The sequence below is a fragment of the Rhinolophus hipposideros genome (assembly GCF_964194185.1).
Source record: "Rhinolophus hipposideros genome assembly, chromosome: 19".
NCBI lineage: Eukaryota > Metazoa > Chordata > Mammalia > Chiroptera > Rhinolophidae > Rhinolophus > Rhinolophus hipposideros.
The window spans coordinates 52,144,924-52,170,003 of NC_138065.1; the positions used below are offsets into that span (position 1 = coordinate 52,144,924).

General features: G+C 50.7%; 1 protein-coding gene across 2 annotated transcripts in view; it reads right to left on the reverse strand.

Moving 5' to 3' along the window:
* The window catches only part of UCK2 (uridine-cytidine kinase 2), a 52,273-nt gene extending 32,511 nt beyond the window's left edge, over nt 1-19,762 (reverse strand). The window contains exon 1 of one of the 2 annotated variants that reach the window (XM_081024590.1): nt 19,609-19,762. In XM_081024590.1, the coding sequence (XP_080880716.1) occupies nt 19,609-19,707 (99 nt within the window). In that variant the 5' untranslated portion in view covers nt 19,708-19,762. The remainder of the gene's footprint in view (nt 1-19,608) is intronic. The other variant, XM_081024591.1, reaches the window with a different exon arrangement.
* Between the last annotated feature and the right edge of the window lie 5,318 nt (nt 19,763-25,080).

Consider the following 25,080-nt stretch of genomic DNA (forward strand, 5'->3'; position numbering starts at 1 on the left):
GATGAATTAATGTATCAGACGGTCCCTAAGTACCATACGTGGCAGCCAGCTGCTGTGATGGGCCTGGTCAGCTTAGTAGAAAGCAGGTTTCAAAGAGAAGTTCAAGTACCGGCTATGGCTTTTACCAGCTGTGTGAGCTTGGGGAAGACTGATCTTTGAGCCTCAGTTTTATCATCCGTTGTAAGTGGGGATGGTTATACATGGTTTATACTATGTAATATACATTGTTTATAACAGCGAATCCCGCTGCACTGGGAGACACCTATCACTTCGCCATGGGTAGCTCCTGATGGTTTAAAAACACTTTCATACCTACAGTATTTGCACATTTTATTCTTTCAACCCTAGGGTGCCAGAGACACCTTCCACTTTCCAGAGATGATTAAAAATGGCAAGGTTGGCCACCGTGCACGGGGCCATGGCCAGAGGCTGAGCAGAAGGCACTCACGTTATCTGCACTGCCCTACTGTGTGCCTCTGCCCGGTGTTCCAGGCCGGCCAGGATGAGCTGAGTGCCCAGCGGCCCGCCCAGCCTGGCTGTGATGCTGCCCAACTCCCTGCCCCATCCCTGCCCCCCAGCTGTCCAGAAACCGCCACGTTCCCCAGCACAGGTGGTCCTGCTCCTACACGCCAGCCTCGGACACATCACCCATGCAGCTTCCCACGGCTCATATTCCACCAGCCTGCACATGTCCACACGTCAACAGAAACCCCAGGATATGCGATTCTGCTGACAGAGATTCTGTGGGACCCAGTCACACAGGACGGAGGAGCTTGCGATGGAAAACACAGTGACTGGGAAGTGACTGGATCGACACGTGGAAACAGTCTGACTTCCCACGGCGGGGCACTCTGCGTCTGCTGACATGTGTGAAGCTGGGAGCTGTCCTGAAACGAGAGGCCAGGCCCTAGGGGCCGCTGCTATACGTAAGTGCCTTACTTCGGGGCGTCTTTGCTGCAAAATCAATAGCGGCTCAGAAAACTCGACGCCTAGGCCCTCACGGAAAGAAGTCGGAAAGCTCGACACATCGCCACGAACCTTCCCCTCACGAGGCCTGCTGAGCACGGGGAACGAAGCCTTGAAGGGGGCTGGCTGCGCCCCACCAGTTACAATCTATCCAGACATAACGGAGGCCCTTTCGTTTATTTTACAAGCGCCCCTCCCTCTAAGGTGGGACAGTTCAAAACAGAGAGGAGAAAAAAACCTCAGCGGGCCGCCACTCGGCACCTCGGACCGTCCAGGACGAGGACGTGCCGTGGTCATTGCCCCTTCAGAGACCTGTCCCTTCCCTTTTCCGTGTCCCTGCGCACCTTCCAAAGGGAAGTTCGTTAACTTGTCAAATCCAAGTAAAAATCTTCTCCACTATGTTCCCCTAAAGCAGGGCTCAGGAAGTGGGGGGCAAGTGCAGGAAAAACAGTCTACAGGGCACGCTGGGGACTGGACCACAGGAAGGCAGGTATGATTTAGGGACGAGAAAAGACACAGTGAGGAGGGTGAGAAGATTCCGCTGACAAGAAGCAGGACTAAACACAGGAAAAGGCCGATTTCTTCTACATTCAAAGATTCAAGAGACTTTGTTTTAAAACTGGAGGCCGGGTTGGCCACGGGCAGTCTAAGTCTAAGAGATGGGGTTGGGCCCGGGGCGGGGATCCGATTCGCCGAAAGGCCTCTGGGAGGCAGCTGTACAGCGGGGGGGAGGGGCTTCACCACCTGTCCCTCCTCCACATTATCAGGGACCACGTCCTAGAGGGAAACCAGAGAAACCAACACTTGCTTTCCCACGGGATGCGTGGGGGCCACCTGAAGTTCACTAACGTCCCAGCACCAGACACCGCGTGGCCCCCCGCCCTCCCTGGGGCAGCAGTGGCTTTAGAGACCAGGCCTTCTTTCTGTGGGTGGGGGCCCCGGGGGACGCAGGCCTGCGAAAGCCACCCCAGAACCCACTGCTTGACTGTTGCCTACACGGGGCATTCTCCCTCAGCCGAAGCCCAAAACGCAGGGGGGCGGGACTTTAACTTCCACGTTTCCCAGATGACACGGAATGCTGACTGTCCCGCTCCGAATGGCGGCGCTAGCGAAAGTCGGCACCCAAGAAGCTAAAACTGCTCAGGAAGAAACTCTGAAAGATGAGATCTTTACGTCCAAGTAACTGAATACGCCTGCTCCCGTGAACAGGTGCTCCAAACACCTGAGTACGTATCCAGAGGTCAAGGGCTCCCAAGAAGATGGCTCACGTGTCTGTCCCAGGTTGTGAAATTCTCAAGGGGTGTACACACAGTTAGGGTGTCGAAATGGGAATGAAGCGCAGGACAGCACCGCTACCTAAGCCTGGTAACACTAAGGGCCCCAAAGAAACGTCTTCCACTATTTTCACAGGACGCAAGCACCAAGCAGAGCAGGGAGTGAGAAGAAAAGAAAGGCTGTCTACAAAACGCATGCTGGCTGAGGGATGGCATTCTCGAAGGAAGACACGGAGCTTAAAAACGTACCTGTGACGACCGAAATTGCTTTCTGGAGAAAGGCCGTTCTGCAAACACCTGGCTGCAGAGGGCGGCGGGGAGAGAGAACCCACTAGATTTAGCAGGCAGACATAACACTTGGCCTACTTTTAAAAATATAAATATTTGGTATTTTGGTATGTTCTGTTTATTTTTCATGAAGACAAAAAAAAAAACAAAACCAACCTCGTAAACATGGCTGACAAGTTAAGGGCTGGACGCACAGGAGAGACTCCCTTTCTCCTTATACTCTGCAAACACCGGTAGGCGTGAGAATCGCCGAGACCTGCTGCGCACTGAGCTGCCACCTGGCACCCAGAGTTTCCCATTTCCCCCGTCTCTGAGAGACCCAGGAGGCAGACGTCGCCGGGAGGGCTCCGGGCACCAGCCTGAGCGCCCGACAGCTTTCCACTTTCCCAGTCTGTTCTCTGATCCACGGGGGTTATTTTATTTTATTTTTTGCAAAATTCCACTGCACAACGGCCCCTCGAAGCTCAGAAACAGGACTGGGACCCTGATTTCATGTGCAACTCACAAACCAAAGGGGCGACTTGGAAGGAAAGAAACCACAGCTGGGACACTGGGAGGGGGACAGCTTGGGACAACGGCCTTTAAGAGGAAGACCTCTCTTTGCTACGCAGAGACGTGTGACTCAAAGCCACAGCTGACTGGCTCTCATCACTCTACAGGATTTTCAGACTGTCCAAATTCAGCCAGACTGTACCACAGGCCCTGGAAGAGCATCCTTTCCTGATAAGGCTGACAGGACGCCACGGGAACTTCACGCTTGTTTAAGCCAGTTCCCCTCAATTTGTACCTAAGGAAAGAGACTGTTCTGGGACACGCAGTGATCTCAGCCCTTTCCGTAATTCCATGCCATGTCTGGGTCACCCCAGTAGAGTCCCTTTCCTGCTAACTCAGTCCCTCTGAGCGATGGGTGTACTCCTTGCACCCACTTCATCTAGAAGAAGAAGCTTAGCACTGGCTACCAGCTGTTCAGCAAACCCTGGTGAGGCCTGGATAACAACCTCTGGAGTCGGGCAGCACACCACGAACAGAAAGGCCAGAACAACTACCCTGAACAAGAAAAGCCTCTACTACCCATTCCAAGAGACATGTTTTGCCGTCTAAAATTAGCTTTTCCAGCTAATACAGATATTCAGATTCCCTCACTGCAATCGCCATACAAAATTGGTCACTCATGCCCAACAGAAAAAGCTTAGAGCCAGAGATGGAAAAGGAAACTGTGTTTCAGGCAGAAATCCACCTCGTTTTTCTCTGTCAACGTTGGATCGTATCATTTTGTGTAAAACTTGAATTAGTTCCCAAGCACAGGCTTCCTTGGGAAGAGACGGCACCCCTCCAACTTCCTACTCCCCCTCACACCCCGTGCGCCGTTCCCTTCCCTCCGATCTCAGAGGCTGCAATGTCCCAGCCCAGGAGCACTTCGGGGCGACCTCATCAACTGCCACTCCAGAGAGAAATTCTGCTTTGGTGCCACCCCTCACCCTCTCCCGGATCCAGAAACCACAGTCCTGCCACATACTCCACAGAGAAAACGCTTTCCTGCAGGTGGGATTCTGAGGGCGCAGGCGTCACCTGATGTCCTCCATCTGGTTTGCTGCGAACCACTTGAGGGCCACAAAACCACAACCCCCGGCTCTTTTCTCCTTAGCCGCTGCCCCCCACACCCCCCACTCTGGGCCGGTTAACAGTAAATCAACACTGACATTCCAAGTCTGAGAACATGCCTCGTCCTTCTGAGGGAGTGTCAGGCTCGGCCCTGCCTCCTACCCTAACCCTTCTTAGTCACTTTTCACGATCGCATTGCTTTGCCATTTCTCAGACAGGGCTCGTTTGGGTCCACATCCACCTAGCCAGTCCCACCTTTGTGCCTTCCTGTGAACCACCCTGTTTTCTGAAGGTGGCCAGTACAAAAGCTGCTGGGGGCCTGCAGAGCACCCCTTTCTACGCCACACGCCCAGTCTAGCGAAAGCCCCACGTGTCTTCTAGAAGTTTAACTCCTACCGATTCTTTGTAAGATTCCAGAATGGTTACACAAACGAATAAGTAACACTGAACCCCTGAGGGGAAGACTGGGCAAGTCACAAACGAAATCCACACAGCAACCACGTGACAACCTTTAACTTCGCCCATAAGGAAAAGTCAAATCAACAGTGTGCCCCTCGCGGTTTTTTTTCAATGTAGAACAGCAGTTAAAATGTTCAGTAACAGCCAGCACTCTTGGGCATGACCCCCGTTCACAGCCTTAGCTGTGAACAAGTTTATACGATCATAATATAAAACACTGAGTGTTGCCCTCTACACGCGCTACAATTGTGTTAGGAGACATGTGGGGAAGCGGGAAGCTTCCGTGAAAACCCAATCACCTACAACGGGTGGGCCATAGAGAATGCCTGGGGCGGCCGTTAGCTCAGTTGCTTAGAGCCTAGATGGAAACAACTACTTGACTTGGAGCTGATGGGTCCTGGAAAAGCACACTTACATAAATAAAAGTTGAAAAAAGAAGAAGGAAAAAAAGAATGCCTAGTATTGGGAGGGAGACATCAGGAGACAGCAGTGTAAAGGTGATTTTTTTAAAAACACAGAGATAAATAACAAGAGAAGTAACCCACGAGACGAAAGCGGCTGTCCCTGGAAGCAGGATGGGGTGGAGGAAGGACGGCTGGTTTCTGGCTGTCGGCCCCACTGTCATCATCTCCATCTTCATCCGACCTCACCTTGATCAGCTGTTTGCCATCTACCAGGTGACATTTCAATTGCCTTCTCTATATCATCCCATGCAATCCTTATGGTCTTTGAGGTGGGCATGATGTTGGTACCCATCTTAGAGATGAGAAAACTGAGGTTCGCAAGTTAACTTTACCCACGGCCAGTGCACTAGGCAGGGCTGAGGCCGTACTGTTTGTCTTTTGATATTATTATTTTAACTTTTACCAAAGGGATAACACACAGGTTAAAAGTTGTAATCACGCACACAAGCAGCAGCATTTGGAAATAAGAACGGCCAGTTACATCTCAGTCTACGTGGTAGAAGGCTCAGATGGGGACAAAAGCAGGCACGATGCTGCTGTCACACCAACGTGTTCATTTCATCTGGACAGGTGCCCGCTGTACACAGGCCGAGCCCACACATCCACCCAATCAGCGAGCATTCCTGGGCTGCAACGAGGACAGATCCAATCACCCTCTGGGGACCTTCAGTCACACTCACCGCTTTCTGGGACAAGAAAAACATAGCTCTGTTCTCTAAATCAAGTGAGCTCCCGGGACCCTTGTAGCCTGAGAGTGTGTCAATCCCCGTATCAAACAGGGCTCTTTGCTGTCCTCACACTCACTTCTGGGATGGAAGGCTTTCCCAGCAAAAAGTGCACACGTCGAAGCTCTACGCTCAGTTTCAAGGAAGTGATGGCCCTTCCGATGGCTGTCCCTGCCCGACAGGGAAACCCTCTGCTCCCACTGGAGGGCAGGAGGAGGAGAGACAAGACTTAACTGCCTCCCAAATGTTACTCTAAAATGTTAGTGCAAACAAAACTTTTTCAAGCAGTCTTTTTTCTCATCAGCAAAATGACAGAAACTAGGGGGAAAAACTCAATCAAAAACCGGATGCTCAAAACTCCAAATAAAGTGTTTCCTTGGGATTTGGTCACATTAACTTTCTTTGCAGGGTGGTGTCTTCCCGTAAATAACAGAAGCCAGGTGGTGGCCGCCGTAGGCTGCACAAGCGCCCTCCCCCAGCACACTGCTGATGAGGCTGAAATCGGCCCTAAATCTCAAGGAGACTGACATTGATTTCGCTCACGTAAAACCACCTCCGATCCTGTTCATGGTCACACAGCTAAAGCAATGTCACATCTCACAAGGGACACGGTCCCCAAGGAATCATGGAGGAAAAAATTATGTTTCCCCAGGGGGGTAACATTTATGTACAAAGGACTACACAGGTGCTTACGTGTATATTCGTAATTGAAAACAAAAAGCTTTACAAGGACAACCACCAAATGGTCGGGAGGATGGCAGCTGAGGTGGGATTGTATTCGTGCACCTGCCGGGTGGTTTCATATTCGTTCCACACAAGGGTGCAGAGCGCTGCATGCTGGGTGCTGTGGGAAGGGGCCCCCCGGCCTGTGACGGCCTCAGAGGCCCAGGGGAACAGAGAGAAGGTTCTGGACTCCGCAGCCAGTGCCTGGGTTTCAGTCCAGCCCCACCACGTGGTGCTCCTGGCACTGGAAACAGTGACTGCACTTGTCTGTGGGACAATCTCCTCAACCAGAAACAGGACGACAACAGCCACTCACCTCTCAGGGCTCCGGGAAGGACTAAAGGAACTAAAGCACATGAAACCCTTAGAACAGGACGCAGTCAGTGCTCAGAAAACATTCGCTCTTATTAGCACAGTATGTTGAGAAGAAACAGGTAACACGCGACATACAAATAAACGCACGTTATTGAGTGGAGTAAGGACAATAAAACAGGGCAGAGAGTGGGCGACCGCAGGCCTCCACGGGTATGACCAGTATTTTACAACAGCGTGAGTTACTTTGGATCAAGAAAAAAAACGTGGCGAAACACGATGTCAGCTCTTCCTAAAACTGTGCCACCTCTCAAAACACCCGTGACCCCACAACTTCATGAAACCTAAACATCTAAGAACTCCACAGGAAAGCATGTTCTGGCTATAAATACAGGGTTCGTTTAAAGCTGGCTTTGCCACGCTCTTCTTACACTGTAACTTGGGATACAAACTTGTCATTTTTAAATTCACGACATCGAAGTGTTCTGCCCCCGTCCCATGTTCCAGGATGCGTGTCCAGTCCCCCTGCCTCCCTCCGCTCCTTCCCTCGCCCCCCCCACAGCCACACTCATACGCAGGCAGGAACGAGGGCCGAGGGCAGACCGTCCAACATAAACACGTGCGCCTCCCGCTAGCACACTTCCTGCCCGCAGCAGCCTCAGGTCCACTCTGCAGAGAACTAACATCACAACTACCGGGAGCAGCACTGACCGAGAACTCGGTGTGAGACGAAGCTTTCGGATCTCCAATGCCACGTAACGTGCACAGAAAACAAAGACCCCAATGAACCACCAAGGGAGTCAGCCCCACACTCACGGCACATACATACATAAAATAAAAACACCTCCTTACACATTCCCTTGGGTATTTCTGAGCACCTATGATGCTCTAGGCATCCTAGACGCAGGAGACAGAGAGGAAAGCCCTGGTTTGTAAAACTCCGTCTCCGGGGAAGACAAACAAGCAAACAGACAGCGGGCTGGGCCGGGTGCCCGAGGCGGGAGCACAGGATGGGAGCCTCCGTTCAGACCGCAGTGGACTGACACACAGAGACACTTCCTCGGGCTTTGAGTGACCAGATAAAAAGAAAAGGGACAACATGTGCAGTAGAAGCAGTGACAGGTCCAGAGGTGCGCGAGGGAGCGCTCTGAGACGTGGGAGCTGGAGGGAGCTGGCAACTGGGATGGGAAAGGACAGGCATGGCACGTGGGGAGCGACAGAAAGGTTTAGGTGGGAGGCAGTGCTGACAGCAAGACTGCAGGCAGAAGAGGAGCCACTAAGAACTTAGGGGAGTGACAGGCGCGGTCAGAGCTGCATTGTAACGCTCCCTGCAGCAGGCCGGTGGCTGGGAAAGCAGCCACTGGACAGTTATCCACGCAGGAAAAAGGATGGATGCAGGGGCTGGGGGTGGGGCAGACGAGTAATTTCAAGGGAAATTCAGCAAGTGAAAGTAAGCGGTCCCCCTGGGTGGACGTGGGAGGACACAGGGACGTGAGAGTGTGCGCAGGGATGCACAGACACACGGGTGTCTGTCCTGTGATTTGTGTGGACAGAAAACCCAGGTCATGTGGCAGGTGTGCAGCTGGGAGCGGGGGAGGGCGGGTCTTAGGGACCGACTTCTGGGTAAATTGAGTTCAAGCACGTCAGGTGGCAATGCAGCTGAATAAACGGGAGAGGAGCCCGGGGAAGGAGTCAGGACAGAAAATGGGGTGCTCGGCCAACGGAGGACGTGTGGATGGGGAAAGCAAGTGGGCCAATTGGGGAGCTCTGTGGTATGATTCTGACAGGGTGGAAAGCCGCCACAGAGAGGGCGAGGGAGACCAGCGAGAGAGGGAGAAGGCCAGCCAGCCAGCAGGGGTGCCATCGAGAACGTTTCCGGGGGAAACGGTCAGCATCCAGTGTTACAGAAAAGTTGGATAAGGAGCCCAAAGCTTTCACGGGACTTGGGGACTTTACCATAGCCTTCAATGCTCCAACCCCTCCTGACCGCGGACAGCTCTGACCGCCTGCCCCCTTACTTACATACCTGACACCCAGCACCCCGTCAGTGGTCGCCGCAAAGCCCTGTCTGTGCAAGAGGCTGGGGTTTCACACATAGATGGGCTGCATTCCAGAATCCTGGAATCCACAAGGCAGAGGCAGAACAGCTGACCACAGCACGTGCTGCCATAGGAGAACAGTAAAAGGAGTCTACCTGGTTCTGTTTAGCGGACCTTTACTGGACACCTACCACGAGGCCAGGTACTGTGTTAGGCGCTGGGTTCCCACAGACGAGTCCGACCTGGACAGAAAGCTCCATGAGGTCGAGCGTACCCCATGCGCAGACCACCAGCACCTAAGCCAGTGCCTGGCCCTTTGTAAGAAATCGACCAATATAATATGTGCTGAGGGAATGAACGACTGGGAGTCATGGCCTTTCTTCCAGAGGCCGACAAGGATGAAAGCTTCAGAGGAGAAAATGTGGGACCTGGATAAAAGAGCAGTAAGACTTTGCTGGGTCCTCATGGCCATCAGTGCCACCGTGCCTGGTCAGAAGTGGACAACAGGACGGCCCAGGACCTCCAGCGAGTAAGCCTTTTCCGAACAAACCAGGGAGCTGTACTTCAGTGGCTGCCGGAAGAGGGAGCATCACGGAGCTTCAACTCCATCGCCCAGCGGGACCCCCCCAAGGAGGTCATGGCAGGCCCAGGACTCCGCTCTTCTCAGAACTCACGGCCACAACACAAGCTTGTCCATGAACCTTGTCTCCCGGTCCAGTTAGACAAGGAAGGCTCGGCCTGCATGCCCTTCCAGAAGAGCAATCATCGCCTCTCTGTTCAAATGCTACGTGTCAATTGATATCCTGCTCCTTCCACTTGCAAATGTTTACTTTCTCTACAGAGGAGGTGGAGAAAAACTGACTAATCACAAGAGCATGTTTCTACCTCAAAAAGAAAAAAAAAATTAGCAGGTCTCCAGGAGATGCCCCTCTCCCAATACACCAGGGTTCTCAGCCGATCTCACCAAACTCCACTTCCAGAGAAATCCCGGAGAAGGCTCCCTCGGACAACCAATCGAAACACACCCTCAGTAACCATAAACTGAGACAGAAGCCAGTCTCACCACAGCGGCTTCCATAAAAGTCACGCCAATTCCAACACACCTGTTAGCAGACATGTTAGTGTGAGCTGCATAGAGGGGCAGGCCCCCCGGACCCCAGGTTCTGCCCTGACTTGAGCTCAGCCCTGCTGAGAACTACTTACTCCCCATCCTTCCATAAACTTACCAGGACAGAAACGACCATCGCTGCTTCAGTTTAGAGTATTTTCATTTCTTTTGTCAATAAAACACTTCGAATGGTAGCGTCTCAGCTCCAATACTGCTGTTTCATAGCAGAAACCAAGGTTTGGAATGCGTCTAATCGAAGAGCATCTGTGTTGCTGGAAGGAGGAACGCTGGTCATCCCAGGTGTGGGGATGGCACGTATAATAAAGCTTTGGTAAGTGTCCTGTCCTGGTCATGTTGAGTCTGATTCCGTAAGGTCACACACAGCGCCTTCCCTACCAGCCACACTAAGAACCTGAAAAGCTGCCCTGTCTCCCACGCCAGTCTGCTCAGCACGCCCCCACCCCAATCCAGGCCACAAAAGCCCATATTCAGATGAAGGCAAGCTGCCCAGAGCATGGAAAGTTTTCCTCTAAAGATGGTGCGTCCATCTCCCCTAAGACAGGGAAGAAAGTCCCGTTGGTTTAAAAGATCTCATCGCATTTCCTGAGTTAATGCTTATCAACAAGCATTTAGTTTAAAAAAAAACATTTGACATCCCTCATAAGAACTTAACAGCAGCAAGACGTGAGGGGCCCTGTGCAGCTGATTTTGTATTTTTTAAATGCACCATTAAATACCATCGAGCGTGCACACCCACTCCGAGCTCTGCTGGAACAATGTGCCAGAAATCCCGCCCCGGGGAAGGGAACCCAAGGGGAAATACATGTGTGGACAGCAAAGCACCACTATCCACATATCCCAGCACGAGCCACAGCAAGCCGCTGAAATGCTGAAAACCAGCGCTGGAAGGTCACCGAGCAAGGAGTCATGCATTCCTCAGCCATTTAGTCAACAGGATTTGAATGCCTACTGTGTGCAATTCTAAATAGAGTGACCACAAGGACGTGACAGCTCACCACACTGCTCTCGGAAGGAAGTGCTGTCTGTCCCCAGAATGAAGAGCCTGCAGGACGTGGGAAGGGAAATGAGAAGCAGTCGCAGGGTGTTGAGCACAGCAGGGACATTGTTATCCCAGCTCCAGGTGAACAGGGTCGCTCTGGCTGCTGTGATCAGAACAGAGTGTATGAGGACAGGGGAGAAGAGAGGGAGGTGAGTGGGAGACGATTCCAACGACCCAACTGGGGTGACGGTGGCTTGGACGGGGGGTGGAGCAGTGGGGGTGAAATGTGGGCAGGCTGTGGACAGGCAGGTAAGAAGGGTGAGTCACCAAGATTTCTTCAGGGACCAGAGAGAAGTGAAAGAGAGGAATCCGAAGGACTTCAAGGTTTAGGCCTCAACCACCAGGAGAAGGAAGAGCTAGGGAAGGCCACAGGTTGAGCAAGTGTCAGGAGTTAACCAGTGGACATATTGAGATTCCCGTTAATTATCCAAGAGAAGATGTCAAGGAGTTTGAGAAAAAGGTCCTTAATCCTTGGTTATTCAACAAACATTTACGGAGAACCTAAGCCCAGTTTTCAGACCGTGTGCTAACCTCGGGCAGCAAGGAGCCTAGCCTCTGATCTGGGGCTCAGTCCAGAGGGGGCGGCAGACTCAACAAGCACGGAACACGCAGGCGGGGAGAGTCTACGGCTAAGGTCTGCCAGGACGCGTTAGCAACACAGCAGAGACACCCCAATGGCAGGGCGGGCTTCCAGGACAGGCCCTGATAGGACACACAGGGAAAGATGACAGGGGTTATCCAGGTAAGGAAGAGGGAGGCGTGTGGGGGGAGGGACTCTGGGAAAAGGAGAAACACCCGTGAGAGGGAGCACGCAGGCTCCTAGCAGCTACGAGAAATGCAGCTGGTACGTGAGGTGGGACGTGAGGACTCCAGAAATACTTGGTATGTGTGAGCAGGGGTGAAAAAACAAGTCGAGGACACTCAAGGCTAGTTACAGAATTATGAAGTGTTAAAGGCTGAGAGGACCCCCCTCTTCTATAGGTGACTACACAGATACCTAGTAAGTAAGTGCAAGGCTAGGCTAGAACCCCAGGTTCCTAAGTCAATGGCCAAACATGGGGGTGACTGGAAATACTAGGGAATGACTAACAAGGGAATGCCTCAATGACTGGGTAACGCATCCTTTAACAAGTCTGGAGGTTTCCAGTTTCTGGCTTTCAACAAAATTAACAGAGGCGAGTGGCAAGCTGGTTGGTCTATATATCAGGTTCTGACGTATAACTTGAAAGGTGAAAACTGAGTGACCTTGATATAACAAAAGGCCTTCCAATGCCATCTACTTATGTCAACAGGGTTTTTCAAAGTTTATATTATACAAGCAGAAAATCTTATTCTATCATTAAGTAATAACGAGTCACCAGAACAGGAAATATTGGGTAGAAGAGCTCCAACTCTCTCATCAAGTTGCTTTCCAGTAAGATTCTCCCTTTTATGTTTAATGACTTATCAAAATGTGTATCTTGTTTTGATTAATTTATGTTAATAACTGTCGTAATGCAATCCAAAAGAAATTAACCCTGCGAGGCTTAGAGAACAGGACATAAAATCATCCCAATGTACATACAGATTTTTGTTGAAGGATGAGAGAATGATCAAGAGAAGATTTTCAAGCATAAAAATAAATGAAGTTAACATTTTGTGGGCGAAGTGACACTGAAATACGATTTCAAGAGAAAATGAACATTTCTGACTCAAATAAGAGCTTATTCAACTATGTTGAAATAGATGACCGTAGGTCAAATTATTACAGTATTGAAAGCCTGCCCGATATATTGAAAAGAATGAAACGGTTCTCATAGCAAAATGTCAGTATTTACAACCGGTCAGAAATTAAATCCTTTGCAACTCTCTACTGGTGATGAAAAATGAGTAGAATCCAAAACATGGGATGGGATAAAGCATTTTCTAAAACTCTCTTTGCATTTATGGATGCAAAGGTATTTGAAGACCACAGCCCGGAATCACAGGCCCCTCTTAGCACCCCATCCTACTGCAAGCTCTCTCTGTCTAGCCCGAGAGCCTACCGAGCTGATCGCAGCAGAGACAGCGTTGCCCCACCGCTTCAGGGAGGAGGCACTCTGGAGTCACCTGCAAACCCCTGCACTTCCTAGAGGATGGGCAAGAGCAAACAGCACATGTTTGCTGTGATACGACAAAACAGCCCTTCAGCCAAGAAAAAAACAAAAATGGCCACGATGCCAGAGAAGATAGCATACTTAAACAGATTGATTAAAGCAATAAAGAGGTACAATCCTACCTCAACTGCACACACAGAATTCTTATGCTTCCATCATGGACGGACCAGGCAAAATTCTTACAAAAGGCCTTCAGGAACATGCCACAAGAACCTTCTGTCACAGATGCTGTGCTCTCCCAAAGGGAAGTGTGGGGCTGCATGAGACAGCTGGGCACCTTCCTGCAGGATACCATGCAGGGTATCCAAGGTACTATAGGAAGCGTAGGGGATTCAGGGATAACTCCTAGCACGTTTCCTGCAGTTTCCTAGGGAGTCACCATGTACAAATAACCGCTTTAAAAAAAAAGAAACCTGTTATGGAAAGATCATTTTTAATAGCCAGGTGGCAAAGCAAACTGTGTTGTTTTTTTTAGTCACTCTCCCAAGCATCATTCAAAATTCTCAAGGCATATGCAATTCTTTTTAGAACCAGATGCAGAATCAAATGACTGCTTACGAGAGCCTAAAAGCCCAGTGCTGTCTACGATTCTTCTTTCTATGGTTCAGGTAATGATGTTAAATAGTCTATTGATGGTAATTTTATGACTGTAAACACTCCAGCTCTCTGTGTGAACTCTCATGTTAGACTTTAACTCTGGCATGCATGCAGGCTGAATGCTGATTAGTCTCTTCTGTCGACACCTGACAACTGTTACACCTTTATATGGTCTTTTAGAAAATCTTGTCTTTTCCTTTTTATTTTCATGTAAACTTTACAGTTACTTGTTCATTTGGTAATATTTTACTGTTTCAAAAACAAAGTTCTGACTTGCTGTTTTATGTAGGATTGCAAGAAAATACATGCATTGAAGAAATTAAATGATCAAATGGCTAAAAAGCTATTTGAAACTGTTTCCATTGTTAAGCAACTTTGTTGCCAAAAAGAAAGTTCTGACTTGCTGGATCAGAAGAAAATACAGGCATTGAAGAAATTAAATGATCAAATTGCTAAAAAGATGTTTGAAAATGTTTCCATTGTTAAGCAACTTTGTTGCCAAAGACTACTTTGCACCTATCAAGTTCACAAACAGAAACTGTCAAAACTTGTAAAACATTCCAAATGACAGATTTCAGTGGGTTTTGAATTCACTACGTATAAAGCTTTCAATGGGCACCTTGGCTTGCAAAACCAACTGAAGGACAACAGAGAAACTTGCAAGTTTTCTAGCTGGTCTTTAACAAAAGCTACTGCATAATTGGGGGATGGGCCCCTCATGATTTTGTAACCCCTGCAAATGATGAGTTTCTTATATTGGGATCTCTTTAGGGGCTGACTTTTTCAAACATCATGGTCATTAAATCATGAATCAAAAGACTAAACTTAGAACCAAACCTTCAGCCTTGTATTATCCCGGGACTACTATCACCATCCTCCAAGATCCATGAATCCCCACGTATGAAACAAGATTTTAAAAAATAAAACATTCTTTAGTCAAAGGAAAAAATATATTTTTGTAAGAATCAAAAGGCTTTCTACCTTTAAAGAAACCACAATTTTAAGTGTCTATATTTCATTCTTCTCCTTTTATAATTCCTATTTTTGTGTTTCATAATTATGTACGTACTTATATAATTCCTATATGCATATACGTGATACATTACAATAGAGATGACGGCATGCTTTAATGATAAATCTGCTTAAAGCTAAATAGGGTTTTAGTAGAGAAGAAAGCACGTGCACACACACATGCACACGAATAGTACACCCTTCAACCTTTTACTTTTGATTTAAAAAGTTGAGACCCACGCCTAAAAGGCCGTGGAGGTCCCTTTGAGCAGTTCCAACAGCATCAACTCAGAGCCCACTGGCAGAAACGCTCAGGTCTTCAGCAGTGAAATTCCCACATACAACCTGTCTGTCACAGAGTCTTATAAAAGCCAGAGTCCGCAAAGCAGGGAGCACATCAGGCAGAAGATCGAAGCAAACACCACATGGTCGTGAGCTGGAGTGAGGTGAGCCCAGAGAGCGGTGGAAACCACACTTCAGAGCTCTCAGACAAGGGCTGAAGGACTAGGCAGCTGACGAGGAAGGGCAAGGGAGAGAGTGGCCAGAGGACCCACTAGCCAGAGGACCCACTGGAGGCCGTAGGACCTGCGCTTTCGCCTTCAGTCTCCCACTGTGCTAGAGGCCAGCACAAGGAACAAAGAGAGTTTGGGGGCAGAGCAAACAAGTGCGGAGACCCTCAGGCATGGGGGCAGGGGACAGACTGCAGTGCCCAGCAGGGGCTGTCGCTGGAGGTCAGCTGGGCCAGATCAAACCAGACCTTGATGGCATGGAGCCAGTCCCGTGGCTCGGGGTGCCCCTGAGAGACAGAGGGTGTAGACTGAATGGTATGGCCAGATGGGGGTGGCTGCAGGGCTTCCAGGAACAGGGCGATGGGAGCCAAGGAGCCCAGGTCCAGAACAGGAAGCTCCCGGAGCAACTGCTGACTCACTGTGGAGCTGAGCTGACAACCCACACCTCGGAGGGGACTGCAATGTCCTCTCTGGGTCTGCATTACTCACCGTCAGACCAACCTCCCCAAAATACCTCTGAGCGTGGGTCATGGCTTGTGCAGGAAGAAAGTACAAGGGGGAAATCTGGGTTCCAGTCCAGGTTCGCTCACTTACTAACTATGTGACCTCACGTCAAAAACTCCCCCAACCTTTTCTCCCAGTGCCATCCATCCACGGACAGACACCAGCTTGCCTTCACAGAGAAGATTTCAGCAAGGGCCTGAATGCCGGACCAGGCTTGATGGTAAAAGTGGTTTAAGCAGCTTCCAACTAGGAAACACGTTCCCTCCTATTTCCTTACATCCTGACTTCCCCTCAACCCCAGCCCATAATACCATATTCTACGCAATAACAACCACTCACCTAATACCTATTTAGCCTGTGCTAACTAAACACTATGAGTAAGCCGGAACCGGGTCTTAGGGGTCAGGGGCCTTAATCATTTTTGGTCATCGCAACATGAGTGACAGTTAAATATGGTTTCACCTGTGTCTTCAAATCCAAATTTAAATAGGCTTATGAATGAGAAAAATGAAAGGTTCATTAGGAATCATGGTGTGCCCAGTACCGCAGTTCAGCAAACACCAGCACTATTCCTGACACATAAGGCATAAGGCAAAATGTGGGAAGTCTATGGAGACAATGCTGATTCAGGAAACGAATGAGAAAACTCCCTGGAGGAAGTACTTATAGGACTGAGGCTTGAAAGGTTGCAAGGCCATTCCAAAGAGAAGACCATGAGCAGAAGTGTCACCAAAAACAGCCCCACAGATGGGTCTGTGTGCATTTGGGTGTGGGGGAGGAGGTAAGAGCGGGAAAATAAAGTCTGGGACCACAATGGGGGCCCAGAGGACCTGTGCCCTGCTGAGCTGTCTGACCCGCAGTCCGGGCAATGGGGAGTCAGCCAAGGTTTCCAGAAAGGACAGTGACACATGCAGAGCGATAGCCAAGAAAGACCACTCTGGGGGCAGCATGAAAGGGCAGATGGGAAGGTTGTCACAGTGACAACAGCAGTAGAAATCGAGAGGAGGAATGGCACCTAATGTCAGGAATATACGTGCAGGCAAATAAGTTTAAACATTGTCTTTTTTCCAAGTCAGAGTTACATCTTGGGGTCTCTAGACCTCACCCATAGGAGGAAATACGAGAATCTGGGTTTTCACATAGATCAAAATAACTTTCTCAACTTACCACAATTTTAAGATGAGCTTTTACAACTGGTCTGCCATCGGCCTAGCGAAGCTTACTCGCAAGTTCTAATTCATCTTGACTTCTAAAACAAACTAAGAAATGTGACCTGTGCTGCAGCACTCACTCAATACTTTAGCCGTCTCCAACCCAAACAATTTAGTCTGAGATAAAATACTTGTGCTTAGGGCAGCTACAACATTGAGACAAATTAGAGCCCTGGAGAGAAGCTGAACAGGGAGCTGGTTTTTCTTATTGGGTCAGGGGTGGGGGTGAGAACAGGCAAGATCTGTGCTGCGGCCTCCCGGGAACAAAACAGCCAGCACCCCCATTTCTAGTCAAGTCCCTTGGAAGCCATTCTGCGATTCTGTGGCCTTTCCACGCAGCCCCTTCCCAAGTTGAAGCTGTAAACATGAGTTCTCCCCACGCGCCTGAGTCAATTCTTCTTAAGCAGCAGGAGCACTGGCTCTGCCACCGAATATCTGAATACATTGTCTTTCTCACCAATAAGGGATGAGACCAAGTGTTAGAGTCCAGAGGCTGTGAAGGAGGTTTCTTCTAGCTCTAAAGTTGTCATTTGGGAAGATGCTCTAAGGCCCTTGGCCGTCTCCCAAATTCCTTTAACAGGCCCATTTGTAACAAGCACCCAGGGGTAGGGTCGAGCAGCCCGGTCTCCAGACCCTCCGCACCACAGCATTCAGACCTGACACTTCCAGGAGAAGAGGTCCAGTTTGTCCCTGCGGACCACCCTCAGAAAAGAAAAGGTTCGAATTCCTTTTCTTAGGAAACGCACTAAGGGTAGAAACAATAGCATCAAGATACAATTGCAGCAAACTGACTACAAGATGGCATTTTAGAAGTCCGATGCTCTTTTGCACTTTTTTAAGAAAAACATTTTAAAACAATCTCAAACAATGACCAAGTACTTATCAATGCGGAAAATGTAAAACAGACCCTTGGGAGTTTGTACAATCGTCCTTCTTAATGAGAAATAGGGGCAGCAGAGTTAGCCACCCCCCAGCCCCACCCCCCCCCAGGGCTCAGGGGCTCCCCTCTGACAGTTACCGAAATAACACTGAACTACATACAGAGTTATCAACTGACAGCCCCCAATGGGTGAGGAACACACAGGGACAAGGGAGTCATTTCATCTCTGAGAGCTCTTTCCACCTCTACAGGACTAAATTATTTAGTTGGTTACTAAGGTCATTTTGTTTCTAAACGGTGCGCTCATCTTCCAGCTTCAGTCTCGCCTTTCCCCACAGAGGACGGGTCCTCAGGTTAATAACATCTGGGCCCAATTACATGGCAGACATCGTGCTGGGAGCACAGCTGTGACCAAACCGAGAAAAAGGTCCTGTGCAACAGGGATACGCTACCTAAGGAAGAGGGCAGAATAATTCTAAAAACACAGGTGAAGTTTCCGGAAAGGACGGGCATCCCGGTTTTGCTTTGAATTACTAGTATTAATACTAGTCAAGAAGATGTAAAAACGTTAAAAATAAAAAAATGCATTCAAGCGGGGCAAATGGAGCATCAACTTCGGGGGCCCCAGGCAGGAAGATTTCTAGCCCCGGGAACCACGTGAACTTAATCCGTAAGGAAGTCGCCCCGCGCCGGCTGCCGGGTCTGGGCCCCGGGCGCCCAAACGGCCCAGACCTGGAGGGAAAAACGTGGAACCAAGATGGAGGAGGGGCCACGGCGGAGCCGGCTCGGGGCGAAAACCTCGTGGCGGTTTCTCGTGGCGCCAGCAGCCTTCCTGCGCGGCGCTCCCGCGGGAGGCAGCGGCCCGTGGCCGGGCCCGCGCGTGGCGCCCACGTCTCGCGGGCGGCCCCGGAGGAGCCCGCCCCGAACCGAGCTGGAGGTGGTGCAACGGCCGGGGTAACAGCAGCCACGTCTTAGAGGCGGTTACGGGCGCCAAGAAAGAAACATCTGGGAGGGCGCCACCCGGCTCCACCTGCGGAGAAAGGCCGGGGGAAGGAGGGAAGCGTCCCCCAGGCCCTCCTCGCGGATAAGACAAAGCCAGCAGGTCCGGGGGGGGCCGGGCACCCACAGGAGGGGCTGCTCCGAGGGTCCGAGCGCGAACGCCCCCGGCACCCGAGAGCGTGGGACCCGCGCAACTTTCTCACGTACGCCGGCCACGTTTCCTCCAGAACCAGAACCAAGGGAAGCCCCGACTGTTCTCCTTGCATTGGTGTCAGCGCACCTTTGCGGCCCCCCAGGTGTTACCCGGAAACCCCTGCAAATGGCCAGCGCCCGCGGAGCTCCCCGGGCCCGGGACGCGTCCCCGCGCGCGCTCGCAGCCGGCGGTCAGGACCCGGCTCGCTCCGCCCTCGGCCCCCGGCCGCGCCGCGGGCGCACATCCACGCGAGGCCCGGGGACCGGTGCGTCTGGGCTGCTTGGGGACCCTGCCCAAAGCCCCGTCCCCAACAGCGGCTCGCAAAACAATCAGCATCCGCTCCCTCCCCCCCTCCCCCACAGGACCCGGGCCCGAGGCCCCCGCCCCCGCCCGGAGTCCGCGCCGGAGACGCCGCTGGAGCGCGGCCAGCAGCGAGGCGCGCGGGCCACGCGGTGGCTGCGGCAGCTGCCACGGCCCGCGGCGCCGGCCCCACGCGCCCCACGCGCCCCACAGGAGGGAGGGAGGAGGGGGGGGCGCCGCCCGCCGTACCTTGCCGCTGGCCGTGCCCCCGCTGACGCCGATCAGGAAGGGCTCGCCGCCGCCGGGCTGCTGGTGGTTCTGCAGGGTCTGCTCGCTGTCCCCGGCCATGCTCGCGCCGCCCCTCCCCTGCGGCCCGTGCGCGCGGACGCGCGCGCCCCCGGCTCCCCGCGCCCCGCCCGCGCCGCCCGCGCCCCGAGCCGAGTGGGGCTGCCGTCCCGCAGGAGCGAGCGCTGCCTGTGCGCCGCGCGGCCGCTCACACCGCCGTGGCGGGCGCGTCACGCCGCTGCTCCAATCGGGCGGGCGCCTCGCCCCGCCCCCGCCCCTCCGGCCGCGCCGCCCGCGGGCTCCGGGAGCCCTGCGAGCCCGACGCCTCCCCGCGCGGGAACGCCCCCCCGCGGACCCGCGGGACAGACACGCGCGGGCCGCGTTGGAAGTCGGGGTGCCCCCGGCTGTCTGGACGGGGCCAGGGGCGGCAGGGACGGTCGGATGGAGCGGGGCCGCGGCCTCGGGTGGGCGAGCACCGTCAGAGCCAGCGCGAGACGCGACGACGAAACAAAAGGGTTCCCGTCCTTTCCCCGTTATCCCGGCTACACGCTGTGCTTTCTCCACGTGAGAATCGGTTTCCCCTCCCGGTGGCCAACGTGGGGCAGCCCCCGGCTCGAGGCATTTCCTCTCGCGGAAGCCCCCAGACACCATCCCCAACAGGCGACTCCCGAAAGAAGGGTGATTTGAGCATCAGCGCCCTTTTAAGCCGGTTTCAAATCCCAAATACTGAGCTTCGTGCGCAGTGAAGGTTTGTGGAAACACGAATACTTGAGGCCGCGTTGCCCCATGAATGGCTCCCATTGAACTGGTTTTCCCGAGACGGGCCTGCTGGGTGGGAAAGGCAGTGTCCGCGGGGAATCACGGTGCCGTCCGATTTCTGCAGTTGTGTGAGCAAGTCGTGCGATCTCAGTGTGCCCCAGGGGTTCTCCTCCAATGGGACTAACGATGGCAATTACATCCCAGGGGTGTTGCGTTACGGGAATGATTATATTTAAAGTTTTTAGACTAGGCCTGGCACAGCCTGTGCTGCACATACACGTGCTGGAACAGAAAAGGCCCCTGACAGCCTGGAATGGACTTTTGTTGGGGCAGAGGGGAGATGCTAGGGTAGTAACTTCCAGCTTCTGCCCCTGTGAACTTGGAACTGGGATCAATGGGCTGACGGGGGTCCTACAGTCTAACAGGCGACTTTAGTCAATAGCATTCTCTTAATACTTAGTAAATCACCTTAAATTTAGAATCATTTTGAAAAACATTACTAAAGCAAATTAAACGTATTAAGAAATCCAAATGTTCTTTTCACTTTTGAAATATTTCAGGTCCCCATCCAAATCCAAACTCCACAGGCGCTCAGGCAGGAAACTAAGAGAGGAGATGGGGCTGCCTGGTCCCCAGAGGCAGGCACTTGGGAGAGGTTAAGTAGAAGGAGGTGCCTTCCCTGACGGCTGTGGACAAAGGTTTTCGCTGATTCATGAGCCAGCCTCTTCTCCCCAAAGTCTTTCCTCCATCAAAGAGATCCGACAGCCCTCAAGGATCTTTGCAGAGCTCTTTGTAGCTCATGTCAGGCCTGTTGGAATCGGGAACTGGATGGACCCACAGCTGATGGGATATGGAGTAGCTGAGAGGAAGAAGAGAAGGAGAAGAATGCCACATCCTCCATGATCTCTTCCCAAATGCCCACATTCCTTACCCTTCCTATCATTTGTTTCCACAATATTTTACCATAAAAATATAAGGTTGGAAGATTTCACAGTAAACACCACCTAGATTTGACTGTTCACATTATACTTGCTTTTCCGCCCTCGTCATCTACCCGTCCCTCCAGCCATCACACACTTTATTACAATACTTGTTTCCCTTTGCTTTGTTAGTTTGAAGTGGCTTACCCTGAACAAGTTGGTACATTTCTTGCTTTTTGTTGTTGTTTGCTTGTTTCTAATTACTATATCCCCAGCACCTGGAAGTCCCTGGCACATAGTAGGGCCTTCATAAATAGCTGTTGAATGAATGAAGAGATGCCATGTCTCATTTCTGCACTCCCAAGGCCCATGACTGCCAAGTAGGAAGCATGAAATGCATGCTGTTGCATGAATGAATGAATGAATGAATGAATGAATGAATGAACGAACAAACGAATATGGAAGAGGTAAGACAGTGCCAACAAGTAAGCTTCACGTCCACCAGTTTGGAAGGTAAGGAGAGGTTCCCTAGCTTGTATTCATGTGGCTACTACGCTGATTTCTGAGTGCTTTGTTTTCCTGGCAGTCAAAGTAACCATCTGTATCTAGTCCTAGTGTGTGTGTGTCTATTATTAATAACTAGTGAAGCCAACTCATTAGCTGAGCTGACTCATTACACATCTCTACACCCTGATGAAGAATAATATTTGCATGTATTCACATACATAAAAGTTCTCCGGAAAAACAGAAGCTGTGTGTATAAAGGGCAGGCCTCACCTAGCTGTGCTCTGCAGCCGTTTCCACTCTGCTGCATGCTTCCTCCTTTCCATCCCCAGGGCTGGCTTACCTACACAGAAGTTACCCCCTCCACTGAAAGGACTGAGCGTCTCCCAGCCCTGGTGACCTCATCAAGGACGTTGGCATCTTTGCTCTCTAGAAAGCAAGGCAGGCTGTGTGTGTCGTTCCCCGTGCTGTGTCATCCTCTCTCGGGAGCCTGGCCACCCAATCCCCTAGCTCAGGATGTTCACATCACATCTGCGCCTCCCGGAGCAATTACATTGCGGGTTCTGAAGTAAGTGATTTTCAGCCGTCCTCCTCCCCCTCCCACTAAGAAAAAAAAATCAAACGTTTTTAGTAGGATGCAGAGTTGTTCTTTTCTCCATATCTGTGATGATTCTTTCTTATATAGACAGCTTTCAGCCCGATCAAGTTCTGGCCTCGTTCACATGTAAGAATGAAGTCAGCATGAGTATGCAACTCCAGCTATAGATAGCCAAAGAAGAAAAGGCATGCTTGTGACAGTCCCCCCGACCTGCCCACCTGCCTGCCTGCTCGCTTTAAGTGGCCACAGTTCTGAACTAGACAGGAACATCACATTTTTGCCTGTAACCAAAAGGCTTTGCCTCTAGGTGCTTTGTCCACTGTGGCTGAGTGTCTAATTTCTTATCACATTTCCCAGCAGAAAAAAATGTCATCACACTCCAGCCCTCCTCGGAAGCGCCTTGGTTCTTTGTGTTGCCTTTCTAACTACTCTCTGCCTATCATCAACAGCACTTGCTTTGACAACACCCTAAGTACTGCTCTGAAAAGATGACCAGATGACATTAAGGCGACTTCAGCATGGAGCTCTGTAATCTGAATGAATCGCATTCTCAGAGTAGCACAGGCTCTGACCTGCAGCATCTAGGAATGCAAATCCTTGGGCCCCACCCCAGAACTAGGGAATCCAAACTCTGTGGCGGTTGGGGGGAAGCCCAGCAATCTGTGTTTGACTAGCTCTCCAGGTGACCCTAGTGCCGTGGAAGTTTGACCTAGTGGACAGAAGATGTGAGCTCTAGACAAAAAAAAGCAAGGTTTACATTTTGTTCCTAACTTTGTAACCTTCGGCAAGTTACTTAATTTCTATATGCCTTAGTTGCTTCAATTGTTAAATGATACCTGGCTTGTAGGGTGGTTGTGAAAATAACAGATTCCCTTCCCCTTCTATTTCCATCACAGCTCTCTGGTTTACAACATAAATCCCACCATTTAGGGATTAGGAGTTCCAAAGGTAAGAATGTCTAATCCCCAAGGGCACTTTAAAGTAAAAATGAAAAGATAATGTCCAGAATAGGCAAATCTATAGAGACAGAAAATAGATTAGTGGTTGTGTACAGCTAGGGAGTTTGGGAAGTGGTTGCTAATGAGTCCAGACTTCTTTTTAGGGTAGAGATAATGTTCTAAAATTGATTGTCCTGAGGGTTGCACAGCTTTGAATATTGCAAGAATACGGAATTGTACAATTTGAACTGGTGAATTGTATGGTATGTGAATTACATCTCAATAAAGCTGTTTGAAAAACAGGTCTCCACCAGTAGGCTGGGAGGGGAAAAGGATTTTTAGGAACTAGGAACAGAAATGGGCAAAGGCACAGAGAAAAGACTGGGAATTTAAAGGACAATGTTAGAGAACTCTGTAACCTATAAAACATGACACAAATGCAAGTTGTTCATTTTGCTGAATTCAGTATAGCTTAACAAGAGACCAACCCCGTGTGGCTTGAGCGCCAATGTCCCCTGTCCCAGCCAGTTCCCTGTTTTAGAAAATTACCGTGAAACTTACGATCAATACCCTTAGGCTTATGGATCACAATCTCGGTGGTCTCACCTTCTTTCCAGGCTACTCCCATCATTGTTCCTGGGTTCCTGACTCCACCAGAGAATCCCATGGCCAGAGGGAAGGCTCCATGCAGACCCCTGAAGCTATCCCGTAGCCTCTGGAGGAAAGCCCAGAATTTCCCTTAATACCCCAAGCCAATCTGAAGATGGGAAGGCAGTGTTTGGAGGTGTTAAGCCGCTGCCTTCTCAGACCGCGGTGCTCTGATAATAAACGCTTATTCTATGGCCCAGCTCCGGTGTTAGTCTATTGGCTGAGCGGTGCAGGCAGGACGAGCCCTGGACTCCTTTGGCGTCCGATTTCAAGACGAGGAAAATGGGGTGGAAGAATCCCAGACTACACTGCAGATGTAGAAAGGCGCAGACAAGCTGTGGGCCGTCCTCGAGTCAAAGTCACCCAGAAGAGCCTCGCGTGGCCCAGGGGAGACCTGTCCCACCATCGGGGGAGCGTGGCCGGGTGCAAGTGCAGGAGTTTATTTCAGAACACATTAGCTGGAGCTCTTGGTCAATTATGTTCCGTGTAGGTGGAGGTCTTTGAGTCACTTCTGGCTGCCACGTCCTGAGAATGAAGTATGAAATCTCCAACGAAAATTGTTGAATGACCTGTTTTTCCTTTCTGTTATGCCACTTTTTTGCTCTATGTATTTTGGGGCTCTTTTGTTAGGTGTATATACCTTTATGATTGTTATTATAGGTTTTGACAGATCTTTCTTCACCATGAAATAGCTCTATCTCTAGGAATAGTCTTTGTCCTAAAGCCTATTTTGTCTGATATGAATAAGCCACTCCAGCTTACTTACAATTACTGTTTACACTGTCGATACAAGAATGTCAAAACCAATAGAAAAATTTTATAAGAGTTTATCTGAGCCAAATTTTTGAGGACATGCCCGGAAGCAAGACCTCAACGGATTGACAAAATGCAGCGGAGAACGGCAGTGTGGCGGTTCTTTGGTTCCATGAAATCCCTGGGCGGTAGATTAAGAAGGCGGGAGAAAACAAAGCGGGAAATCTCTGAGACTGGATAAAAAGTAAAACAGAGGGACTCATGATTCTTTTTACATTAGTGGGTGCAGGACAGTTAACATTTAACATTTACAGCA